The sequence below is a fragment of the Calonectris borealis genome, chromosome 22, assembly GCF_964195595.1.
Source record: "Calonectris borealis chromosome 22, bCalBor7.hap1.2, whole genome shotgun sequence".
In the NCBI taxonomy this organism is placed as follows: Eukaryota; Metazoa; Chordata; class Aves; order Procellariiformes; family Procellariidae; genus Calonectris; species Calonectris borealis.
Genome location: NC_134333.1, coordinates 7,684,425 through 7,696,247, shown reverse-complemented (window position 1 = coordinate 7,696,247; position 11,823 = coordinate 7,684,425). Strand labels below are relative to the sequence as shown.

The 11,823-nt window shown below is 67.7% G+C and overlaps 1 protein-coding gene across 1 annotated transcript; it reads right to left on the bottom strand.

The window, feature by feature from the left end:
• Positions 1-1,273: 1,273 nt before the first annotated feature.
• Positions 1,274-11,815, bottom strand: PPP1R9B (protein phosphatase 1 regulatory subunit 9B). The gene is made up of 10 exons (XM_075171411.1): positions 10,245-11,815; positions 6,080-6,212; positions 5,834-5,954; positions 5,561-5,665; positions 4,972-5,107; positions 4,680-4,832; positions 4,509-4,562; positions 3,690-3,919; positions 3,025-3,121; positions 1,274-1,654 (listed from the first exon to the last, which is right to left on the bottom strand). Exons 1-10 carry the CDS (start codon positions 11,535-11,537, stop codon positions 1,601-1,603), a joined length of 2,376 nt encoding a protein of 791 aa, XP_075027512.1. The 5' UTR covers positions 11,538-11,815; the 3' UTR covers positions 1,274-1,600.
• Positions 11,816-11,823: the final 8 nt, after the last annotated feature.

Genomic DNA, 11,823 nt, shown 5'->3' with positions numbered 1-11,823 from the left:
CCTTCCCAGTGTCACGCAAACCTCCCCAGTGCCCCCCAACCCTTCCCACTCCTCCCAGTGCCCCCCCGTCCTTCCCAATCCTCCCAGTGCCACGCAATCCTTCCCATCCTTCCCAGTCCCCCCAGTGCCCCCCAGCCTTCCCAGTCCCCCCAGTGCTCCCAGTCGGCCCAGCCAGCCGGGACAAGGAGGCGCGGGCGGACGCTGAGGCCGTGTTTATGGGGATGGCGGGACGCGAGGATGCTGCGTTACAAAACGAGGACCAGTACATACATACGTACATATATATATAGTATATACACCCACAGGTATACGTGTGAGATTAAATAACCCCAGCACCCCCCCGGGGCTCTCGCTCCCCACCCCCCCTTTAAATACTCCCCTCCCCCCAAGTGGCTCCAATCCAGTCGGACCCCCCCCTCCCCGTCCCCCCCGCCTGCCCCCCTCCACCCCCTCCCAGTATAACCAGCTCTGGCTCCCAGTTGCCCCCACATCCAGTTACTGTCGGAGACTCGGTACTTCGAGGCGGGGGGGGGCAAAATAGAAACAAAAACTAAAGGGGTTCCCCCTGGGCCGAGGGGCTGGGACCCCCCGACCCGGCTGGGGTTGGCCAGTGGTGGGGGGTGTCCCAGCCCCAGAGAAATACTGTGATTTATTGGGGGGGTATTTACAGTTGGGGGGGGGATGAGAGCATCACCCCCACCCTGGAGGGGGACCCCCGTGTGTGTCCCCCCTTGCCCAGGGAAGGCGAAAGCCCTGGGCTTGGGGAGGGTAGTGGAGGGTGCTGGGGGGGTACTGGGGGCACCCGCCCTGGCCGTGCCACCACAGCGGGGTGCCCGGCAGCCCCCACATCCCCGGGGGGCCGCGGTGGGGCCGGTGCCCCCCCCCATGGCCGCTGCAGGGGTTGGCAAAGGCTGAGGGGGTTGTCCCTCCTGCCCGGCGGTGGTGGCACTGGGGGGTGCGGGGCGGGGGACTTGGGGTTCCCCCCTTCACGGCGAAGGTCCACGGTGTCCCAGGCACCGAACCCGAGGGGGGCACCTCGCTGCGGCGCCGGGGTCAAGTCTGCGGGGGGGGCCCAAAGGCAGTTGCCCCCCCCCGGCCGGTGCTCCAGGAGAGTCCCAAGAGGAAGAGCTGGGGGTGGGGGGGGGGTTTCCAGCATACCCCCACTTTGCTTCCCAGTATGGCTCACTTTTGGGAGGGGGGGCATTTCTGCCTGCCCCCCACCCTGCAATGTCCAACCGGGGTGCCAGCTCTGTGTCCGCGGGGGGGGGGTCACGTCGAGGGGGGGGTGCGCTTGGGGAGGGGGGAGGCCTGGGGGGGGCCGTGCCCCCCCCCAATCGGTCCATCACGTCACCACGAGACTCACACTGGACACAGACACAAACGCGGGGTGTCCGCCCCCCCCAAAACCCCCCCAAGACGCACCCCGACACCCCCACCCTGCTGTCTGTGCCCCCAGGGGGAAAGTGGGGGGCACCAGGAGGCCTTGGTGGGGGTCTTGCCTCCTCCCCGGTGGGGAAGGGGTTGGGGGGGTGGGGGGGACAGGGCTGGGGGGGGGAAAGGGGGGCCCCCCCCCCCGAAATCGCTGCGGTTTGAGGGTGGTTTAAGTCGGGTTGGAATTTTTCAAAGTCTGCAGCTTGGCCTCCAGTTCGGAGATCTGAAAAACAGCAAAGGGGAGAGGTCTCAGCGGGGGGGGCCAGGGGGCGCGGGGACGGGCGGGGGGCACTGGGACAGGGGTGGGGGGCACGGGGATGGGGACACAGGGACATGGGTGCGAACATGTGGTAAGGGGGGGGACAGGGCTGGTGGGGACAGGGTGAGGGTACAGGGATGGGGACAATGGGATGGGGACACAGGGATGGGGTCACGGGACTTGGGGGGGCACAGAACAAGGGGGGCAGGACATGGGGGTGCTGGGGTGGGGGGAGACACGGGGCTGGGGGGAAGGAGGGGGACGGAGGGCAGGGGGACAGGGTGGGCAGGGGCAGGGTGCTGGAGGGCCAGTGTGGGGCTGGGGGCACAGGGCTGGGGGGCGCAGGGATTGGGGGGCAGGCTGGGGGCACAGGGTCGGGGGGGGGGGGCTGCAGGCAGGCGGTGGGTGAGTCTCTGTGGGATGTCGGGGGGGCATTTTGGGGGTGACAGAGGAGGGCGTAAGGGGTGGGCACATGGGGGGGCTCTGCTGGGTGCCAGGGGACCTCCCCGCTGCCCACCTGCGCCCTGGTGCCCCCCAGCCTGGCGGGTGCCGGCCCCCCCCTGCCCCCCGCTGCGACCCACGGCAGCCTCCCGGACGCTGTGGGATCCTGGGGGGATCCGGTGACCCCGCAGAGGATCTGCTATGACCCAGCACAGCTCTGGCCCCACCCGCTGGGGGGGATCTGGTGTAGCTAGCATGGAATCCAGTGTGATCTGTTGTGGGATCCAGCATGACCAGCATGGGATCCAGCTCCCAACAGAGGATCAAGTGTGACCCCGTGCCTTGCGCAGATCTACCGGGAACCACTGCGGGATCCCGCGCACGCAGCCTGGGATCCAGTGCCCAAGATCTCTTTTGATCCATTATGGGATGTCAGACCCTGAAGCAGGATCCACTGCGACCCAAACCCTAGGCAGATCTACTGCAATCCAGTGGGGGATCCAGTGCCAGGAGGAGGATCGGGCGTGCGCCAGCACCCGAGCAGATCCACTGCGATCCAGTGCAGGGCGCAGTGGCGAGAGCACAATCTGGTGAGAACCGGTGCCCAAAGCAGATCCACCGCGATCCGGCGTGGGATCCAGCGGCTGGAGCTCAGTCCGGAGGGGAGCCAGCGCCCCACGCAGCTCCGCTACCACCCGGCGTGGGATCCAGCGGCTGGCGCGAGCCGGCGCCCGAGCAGATCTGCTGCGATCCATCCTGGGATCCAGCGGCGACGGGAACCCGTGGCGGGAGCGGCGTGGCGGAGCGGGGCCGGGCGGCGGCGGGGCCGAGGCTGGAGCCGGCCGTGCCCGCAGGGCTCAGGGGCAGCCCGCGTCCCGGCGCCCGGTGCCCACCTTCTCCTGCAGCTTCTCCATCTCCTCCTTGTGTGCCAACTCCGACTCCTCCAGCACCCGCCGCTGCGCCGTCTCCTTCTTCAGGAATTCGATCTCCCTGCGGGGGCCAGCGCGTGGGTGCACGTCACCCCCACGCAGCACCGGGGAGACCCCAGGGAGGTGGGAGAGGTCAGGGGGGACCCCGGGATTTGGGTGTCAGGGAGGGACCGTACTTAGTGGGGTGGTGGTGCCCAAGGAGCTCCCAGGAGATGGTCCCTGCCCAGGGGATGGTCCCTGCCCAGGGCTGAGGGGTGCCCAGGAAGGAGTTGGTGCCCCAGGGATGGGTCCAAGTCAAGGGGAAGGTCCCTACCCAAGGGATGGTCCCTGCCCAGGGCTGAGGGGTGCCCAGGAAGGAGTTGGTGCCCCAGGGATGGGTTTCTGCCCAGGAGATGGTCTGTGCCCAGGGAACAGTTCGTGCCCAAGGGATGGTCCATGCCCAAGGACAAGGGGTGCCCATGAAGAGGTCACCCCATGGGTGGGTCCACGCCAAGGGCATGGTCCATGGGTCGTGCCCAATGGCATGGTCTGTGCCCAGGGACAAGAGGTGCCCAGGAAGGGGTCGGTGCCCAGGGAGATGCTCCGCGCCCGGGAGAGGATGGGTGCCCAGGGCCCGGCGCTGCCCTCACTTTTGCTGGTACTCCTTGATGAGCCTCTTGGCCTTGCTGTACTTGCGCTCCAGGGTCTGGTACTGGGCCTGCGTCTCCTTGAGGTGCTCGTCCACGGCCTGGCAGAGGTTCTGCGCCTCCATCCAGTACCCCTCCAGCTTCTCCATCCGCTCCTTGTTCTCCTCCACGCTCTGCTCCAGCTGGGCCTTCTCGGCCCGCCAGCGTGCCTTCTCCTGCTCCAGGCACTGCAGCTGGGGGGATAGAGGGGTCAGGGCACGGCACGGCACGGCACGGCACGGCACGGCATGGCCAGGAAGCAGGCGTGACAAGGCATGGCACAGCGTGGTATGGCACAGCATGGCGTGACATGGCGTGACATAGCATGGCATGGCATGGCCAGGAAGCAGGCATGACAAGGCATGGCACAGCATGGTATGGCACAGCATGGTATGGCACAGCATGGCGTGACATGGCATGACATAGCATGGCATGGCATGGCCAGGAAGCAGGCATGACAAGGCATGGCACAGCGTGGTATGGCACAGCATGGTATGGCACAGCATGGCGTGACATGGCGTGACATGGCGTGACATAACATGGCACGGTATGGCCAGGAAGCAGGCATGACAAGGCATGGCACAGCGTGGTATGGCACAGCGTGGCGTGACATGGCATGACATGGCATGACATGGCACGGCATGGCACGGCACAGCATGGCGAGGGGGCTGGGGGGGGACATGTGGGGAGCTAAGAGGTGATGGGGGAGATGGAGATCCAGGGGGGCCTGGGGAGATGGAGGGGGGTCCCTCCTGCCCGCAGGGAGCCGGGGCACCCGCTCACCTTCCTCTTCAGCTGCTGGATCTCGGCCTCGGTGACGGCATGCTTGATCTGGAGCTGCGAGAGGAGCCGGGCGTTCGCACGGGGCGGGCATGTCCCCGCACCGCTCCCGGGCGGGCACACACGCTGCCATGTGCGGGGACGTTCCCCTGGCACCCCCCGTCCTCTCCTCACCTCCTTGAACTTGTGCACCAGCTTTTCGGGGTCCATCTCCACGGGGGAGAGCGTGTCCTCGTTCTCGGCCAGCTCGAACACCTCGATGGCCATCTCACCGCTGGGGAACATGGGGCTCATCTCCTCCTCCTCGTCCGTGGCGTACTCGCCCGTCTGCGGAGGGCACGGAGCGGCGTCGGCACGTGGTGACCCCCAGCCTGGCACCCCCAACCCATCCCACCTGGGGAAACCAAGTCACCGGCCCTGTATCGGGTGGGGGGCACCACATCTGACTGGGTGCTGTCCCCCTCACCTCCTCGTCATCCTCGGTGTACTGGGTGTAGCGCTGCTCGATCATCTCCCGCTGCCACCGCTCCTGCTCCAGCGTCTGCTGGATCAGCTGCGCCACCTCGCTCTGCTCCCCCGGCTTCTCTCGCCCGATGAGGAACCTGCGGGGACGGCGGGGCTCAGCCGGGGACGGGGGGCTCCGACCGTGGGGGGTTTGGGGTGGGGGACACCCAGGTGACACAGCTGGGGGACAGTGGGGAGGCTCAGCCAGGGGACACCCAGGTGGCACAGCCAGGGGACATCCCTGCTGGGACAGGCAAGTGCTCCTGGGGGTGGTGAATTTGGGGGGGGGGGGGAGTTATGGGGCCTGTGGATGATTTGGGGGGCTGGGGGGATCCTGGGCTGCTGTAGGGATATTTGGGGGGACAGGGAAGTACTAGGGTGGCACAGGGCAGGCAGTGGGCATGGGGACTGGGGGGGCAGAGGTATTTTGGGGCAGGGGGACAGTCCAGCCCGGCAGCTGGGGTGCTCTGGGGACAGGCTATGGGGCAGGGTACCCAGCACTGGCTGTGGGGCTCTCCCGGCCCCCCCAAACCCCCCAGTCCGGGCCCTACCGGACGCGGCCCTTGGTGTTCCTGAGGACGGAGGCGGCGAAGCTCTGCGTCACTCCCACCAGGCTGGTGCCGTCCACCTCCACAATCAGGTCATTCACCTGGATCCTGGGGACAAGGGGACCATCACAGCGGGGCCACCCCTTGCCCACCTCCCCAGCATCTCCCACCTTGAGGAACATCTGGTACATCTGCCTGCTCCTCCACCACCACCCAAGCCCTGGGGTGTGCGGCAGCAGGGACCCAGGTGGGTGTTTCAGGCCGGGCAGCCCTTACCTGCCGTCCCGGTGGGCCGCCCCACCCTCCGTCACCGTCTTGACGAAGATGCCCAGCTTCTCCAGGCCCATGTCGGCCCCCGCGCCCATGCCGATGATGCTGATCCCCAGCCCTTCGGAGTCTGCAGAGACAGAGAGCCGTGTCCTGGCGGGGCGGCAGCGGCCACCCAACGCCGAGGGAGTCACCTCCAACCCATCCCCAAGGTGCTGGTGGAGCCCCACGGTGCAGGACAGGGTGAGGACCCACCTTTCTCCAGTTCCACGGGGAAGAGGTCGAGCCGCTCCACCCTCTTCTCCAGTTCGTACTCGGCCGACGCGGCCATGGGGTCGACGTCTTCATTGCGGCGGTCGTAGTCTTCGTTGGAGTAAGTGCTGAAGACCTGCCGGGGTGGAGGGAGCTGCTCAGCGAGGCAGCGGGATGGGGTGGGAAAACACCGCAGCCACCCACCACCCCGGCACTGGCAGCACTCACGGCCGAGGGGGGATCCTGGGGTGGGGGGAGCCCTGGGCAGGGGCATGGGGGGGTGTTGCTGAGCCTACGAGACACTGGAGAATCCCCCCCATCACCCAAGTCATGTCATGGAGTGAGGGGGAGTTTGAGGAAGCACAGAGGGTTTGGGGTGGCCCTGGGAGCAGAGATGGTGCCGTGCCCTGCACCCCAAGGATGGGTGGATGGGGGGGTGGATGGACAGAGAGATGGACACAGGGGTGGATGGCTAGAATGGCAGATGGACAGATGGATGGATGGACAGACAGATGGATGAAGGGATGGAGGGATGGAGGGAGGGAAGGATGGATGGATGGATGGATGGGAGGATTAATGGATGGATGGATGGATGGATGGATGGATGGACGGATGGATGGATGGATGGTTGGATGGATGGAAGGATGGATGGGAGGATTAATGGATGGATGGATGGATGGATGGATGGACGGATGGATGGATGGATGGGTGGACAGATGGATGGATGGATGGTTGGATGGATGGAAGGATGGATGGATGGATGGATGGATGGATGGGGTGTGGATGAAGGGATGGAGGGATGGAGGGATGGAAGGATGGATGGATGGATGGATGGGAGGATTAATGGATGGATGGATGGATGGATGGATGGATGGATGGATGGATGGACAGATGGATGGATGGATGGTTGGATGGATGGAAGGATGGATATAAGGATGGATGGAAGGATGGATGGATGGAAGGATGGATGGATGGACAGATGGACGGATGGACAGATGGACGGATGGACAGATGGATGGATGGATGGATGGATGGATGGATGGATGGATGGGGTGTGCAAGCACTGGCTGCTCTCAGTCACACAGTTTGGGGAGGGCAGAACTGGCTTGTTTCCCTCCCCTCTCCCCGCTCCCCTCACCCCTTCCCCAGAAAGGGGCTCCCCAGGTCTCAGCCCACCTTCTCATGGTCCAAACTGCCCCACGGGAGCAGGGAAGGGCTCTCCCCTTGGGGCAGCCTCACCTCCTCTGCCCTTCCCTGCACCTCACCCCTGCCTGGGCACCTCCAGGCAAGCTTGAGCCAGCCCGGAGCCCGGGGACCCAAACCCCCCATCCTGCCTGGGAGAGGTAAATCCCATGGTAGATTTGGGACTGGTTTATTCCCCTCCCTTCCCACCTGGCAGGTTCAGCTTCTGCCTCCATGTTCTCTCCTGGAGGGATGCCTGAGCACAGGCGTTCTGCGGGCCTCGGGGGTCCATGGGTGACCCCCGTCCCCAGGTCTCTGTCCCCCCCAGTGCCCACCTCTCCCCATTGGGCTTCACTTGCAGGGTGCTTGGGCACGGAGGAGGGGTCAACCTCGGGGCTGGGGCTGCCCCTGTTCTCCTGCAGGTCTGGGGACACAGAGGTCCCCAGTCACCTTCAGTCCCAAGGGAGCGGGGACAGGGACGGCTGGGATTGCCGAGGCCTCGTGGCAGCCCCCGCCCGAGGCTGGGGAGGGGACCCGAGCGGGGGCAGCTGGGCAGAGCGGGGCGATGAAAGGCAAAGGAGGTCGGGACCTGCACACGTATGGTCCTCTAACGCGGTAAGTCCTTGGGGACGCTGACCCCCAGCATGGGGCAGCCCCAAATCCTTCCACGCCGGCTCAGGAGGGGCTGGGGGCACCCCCACGCTCACCCCGGGGCTGGGTACCCCCATGCCGGCCACCGAGGTGTTCCTGGCTGAGGTCAGATGTGCCACCAGGATGAGGTCCCCAGCGCAGAGCAAGAGGGAGTGGGGTGCCATGTCCCCGCACCCCGAGAGGCTGCCAGCACCCCTCTCCGGGTGGGACCGGGCTGGCCAGGCGCTGAGCCTGGCAGATGTCCCCGGAGGGGCCCGGCGATGCCGCTGGGGCGAGTGGATTAGGGATAACACCGCGGCACTAAAGCCTCGCGACAAAGGGAATTAGGGATGAGCGTCAAGGGCCATCGCAGAAAGCCCGGTGACACCCACAGATGGACAGGACCCACCCAGGTGGCACCCAGGGGTGCTGGAGATGCCCGGGCAGGGGACATGCCTCCATCCCCCCGTTCGCACGTGGTCCCCGGGGGGGCTGCGGGCACCTGAGCCCACAGCCACGGACACACGTCCCGGCTCACCCTGCTGTGTCCCCCCACCCGTGTCCCCGGGTCCTGGGGGGGTTTGGGATGTGCTGGGGGCCTGGAGCGGGGTCCAAGGGAGAAGCAGCCGGAGCCAGCACGTGCCCAGGGGAAGGGGCTGGTGGTGTGTGCCCCCACCCCTGGGTGCAGGGTGCCCGCCTTGGGGCCAGTGCTGGGGCTGGGTGGGGGTCCCCAGCTCTCCTGGCCCCCACCCTCACAGTGGGTTTGGGGGGCTCAGCATCACCCATGCACCCAAGGGAGAAGCTGAGGCTCTCGGACGCCCGGGTCCCCTCCCCACCTGCGTACGGGACTCCCGCCGTCACCCTGCGGTGGGTGAAAGCGAGAGGCTGACGGCAGCGCTGGGGGGGAGCGGAGCACCCCAAAAAGCCCAGCTGCCCATCCACGGAGGGGGGGGACACCCTTCGCAGGGTCAGGCTGGCTGATTCCCACGGGACCAAGGCACCCCCCTCCCCCCCCCCCCCCCGCAGCGTGCAGCCACCCGGCGCACGGCCACTGCTGTCCCCTGCCCGGGCCAGGGTGGTCCCCGTCCCCCCGTCCCAGGTGAGGCCACCCACCCGCTCTGACTCAGAGCCAGAATATAGGCCGGGGCTCTAAAAATAACCCAGCTCCGGCACAAAGCAATCGCTGCTCCTCCGATCGGGGGGATTCGAGCAGGAGAGAACACCCTGAAATAGCTGCACGGCCCCTTCTCCCCCCGCCCCATCATTGGGGGGAGCATCCGAGACCCCAAATCCAGCCAGGGTCCCTGCTGGGGAATGAGGGGGGGGGCGGGCGATGCTGCCCCCCGCCTGGCCGTGCCGCCGAGACACTTCCCCTTCCTCCACTTCCCGAAACGGTCCTGGGCGCCAGGCTGGGCCCATGGTGGGGGCAAATACCCCCCCCCCCACCGCCACTTCATCCCCAGGGACCCCCCCGGGTTGGGAGGGGACCCAGCACCGAGGGACCCCCGGGGACCCAGGGCAGAGGGTGGCGGTGCGGCCGCCGCAGCCAGCACCCCACACCCGGATATTTCGGGCATCCCCACCCAAAATATGGGGTGGGTCTTGGCCCGTCGCGGGCACAGCGGTGGGTTGGCACCGGGTGCTGTGCACGCCCCCCCAGCGGGTCCCAGTGCCACCCCTCCCCGTCACACCGGCCCCAGGGTGGCCCCTCGCTGGCGGGGGGGGGGGCCAGGCCATGCCAGGGCAGGGCCCTTCGTTAGCCGGCTCGTTAGCCAGGCCCAGGCAGCCGCCCTCCTTCCCCCAGCGCAAGGGCATGGCCAAGCGGGATGCCCCATGCCTGGGGGGGGCACAGACCCCCACCCCACATACCTGTCCCCAGCACCAGCCCCCTCCAAAGGGTTGGTTTTGGGGGGGTCACACACCCCACCCTGGGCTGCCCCTCGCCCTGGGGTTCCCCTCGCCCTGGGGTGCCCCTCACCCTGGGGTGCCCCTCGCCCTGGGGTGCCCCTCGCCCTGGAGTACCCCTCACCCTGGGGTACCCCTCGCCCTGGGGCACCCCTTGCCCAGGGGTGCCCCTCGCCCTGCGGTACCCCTCACTCTGGGGTACCCCTCGCCCAGGAGTGCCCCTCACCCTGGGGTACCCCTCGCCCTGGGGTGCCCCTCACCCAGGGGTACCCCTCGCCCAGGAGTGCCCCTCACCCTGGGGTACCCCTCGCCCTGGGGTGCCCCTCACCCAGGGATGCCCCTCGTCCTGGGGTACCCCTCGCCCTGGGGTGCCCCTCGCCCAGGGGTGCCCCTCGCCCTGGGGTACCCCCCCAATCCCCAGCTGCCCCCCGCCATCCCCAGGCGGTCTCACCTGGATGGGGGCCGTGCTGAACTGGATCTTGCGGTTGGGGACGGGTTCCTCTTCCTCAGACAGCCCGGGGATCTCCACGCAGCCCGACTCGGGCTCGTACAGCCCTTCGGCCTCCTCCTCCTCCTCCAGCCCGCTGCCCCCCGAGTCCTCCCCGAGCCCGCTGTAGGCACTTATGTCCACCAGATCCGCCTCGGAGAAGTCCTCCTTCTTGGTCTCCTCGTAGGCATCGCCCTCCTCCGCCCGCTCGCCCTTGACGCCCTCCTCGCCCACAGCCGCTCCCGAGCCCCCTTCCAGCCGGGGGGCGGTGGGCGCCGGACCCTCGGCCCCCTTGGCCGGCTGGGACGCCGACACCGGTTCACCCGCCACCGTCGCCTCCTCCTCCTCCTCCTCCTCGGCTTCGCCGCTCTCCTCCACCTCCACCGGTTTGATCTTGCAGACCTCCTGCACCCGTGGGGTGGCCGTCTCCTTCTCTGCCGGCCGGCCGCTCTTCCCCGCTGCCTTCTCCTCCTCCGGCGGCCTGGCCCGTGCCGGGGCGGCGTGGCCATCACCCGACCGTCCAGCCTCGGGGCTCGGCAAGAAGACCCGAGGTCGCTTGCCCACCACCTTGGCGTTGAGTGGTCCTCCCGCTCGCCCCGGCGCCTTATGGAGGTTGTTACGGAGGTCGGCCTTCTCGAAGACGGCGCTGAGCTGGCTGACGGTGGGTGAGACGGCTTCGGTGTCCAGCTTGTCCAAGGACTCGGTGCTACCGTTGAACCTCACCACCACGTCCAGCTTACGGTCCTGGAAACCGGCTCGTTCCTTACGTAGCAAGAGCTTGGTGGTGGTAGCCTTCTCCTGCGGGCTCCTCTCGAAGATCTTACGGGTCTCCTGCAGCTTGGAGAAGGGTTTGTCGGGTTTGGAGTCGAAGCGGCTGACCCTCTCCGAGACGCTGGTGCCCAGTTTGAGGAGGTTGCCCTGGTCCATGCTCTCGCTGAGGCTGCCGGCCCGGGGCAAGGAGAGACGGACGGGCTTCTCCTTGGCCTTGGCCAGGTCGCAGGCGCCCTCGGGGCCGGGCGCCGTCCCCATCTGCAGGAACATGTTCTTGATACGGTGAACGTTGGAGCCATACTTCTTACCCCGGCTTTTCTTGCCGTCTTCACCATCGGCCTCCTTTGTGGGTGCCAGGGCCTGGATGGTGGCCTCGTAGGCGTTACGATGGGGGGACGCGCTCCGGAGACCCCCGCCGCCCGTCGCCCCGCCGGAGGGAGACCCCCCGCCGGCGGCCGCCCCGCCGCCTGCCTCCGTCCTCAACATGCCGCCACCGAGCCGCCGCGCCGCATCGCCCGCCGCCGCTGCCGCCACCACCGCCGCCGCCGCCGCTCCCACCGGTTGTGCCGCGGCCCCTCGCCGGCTACAGCGGCATGGGGAGGGGGATGCCGCCCGGAGGGGGCCGCCGCCGGCACACCTGCACCGGCCCGCAGGGGGCTGCGGGGCCCGGTCAGGCCATGTCCATCCCGGGGGGCCCCCTCCGCCCTGGCCCTTCTTCCTTCCTCCCTTCTCCTCCTCTTCCCCTTTCTCTGTGGCTGGTGATGGAGCCGCC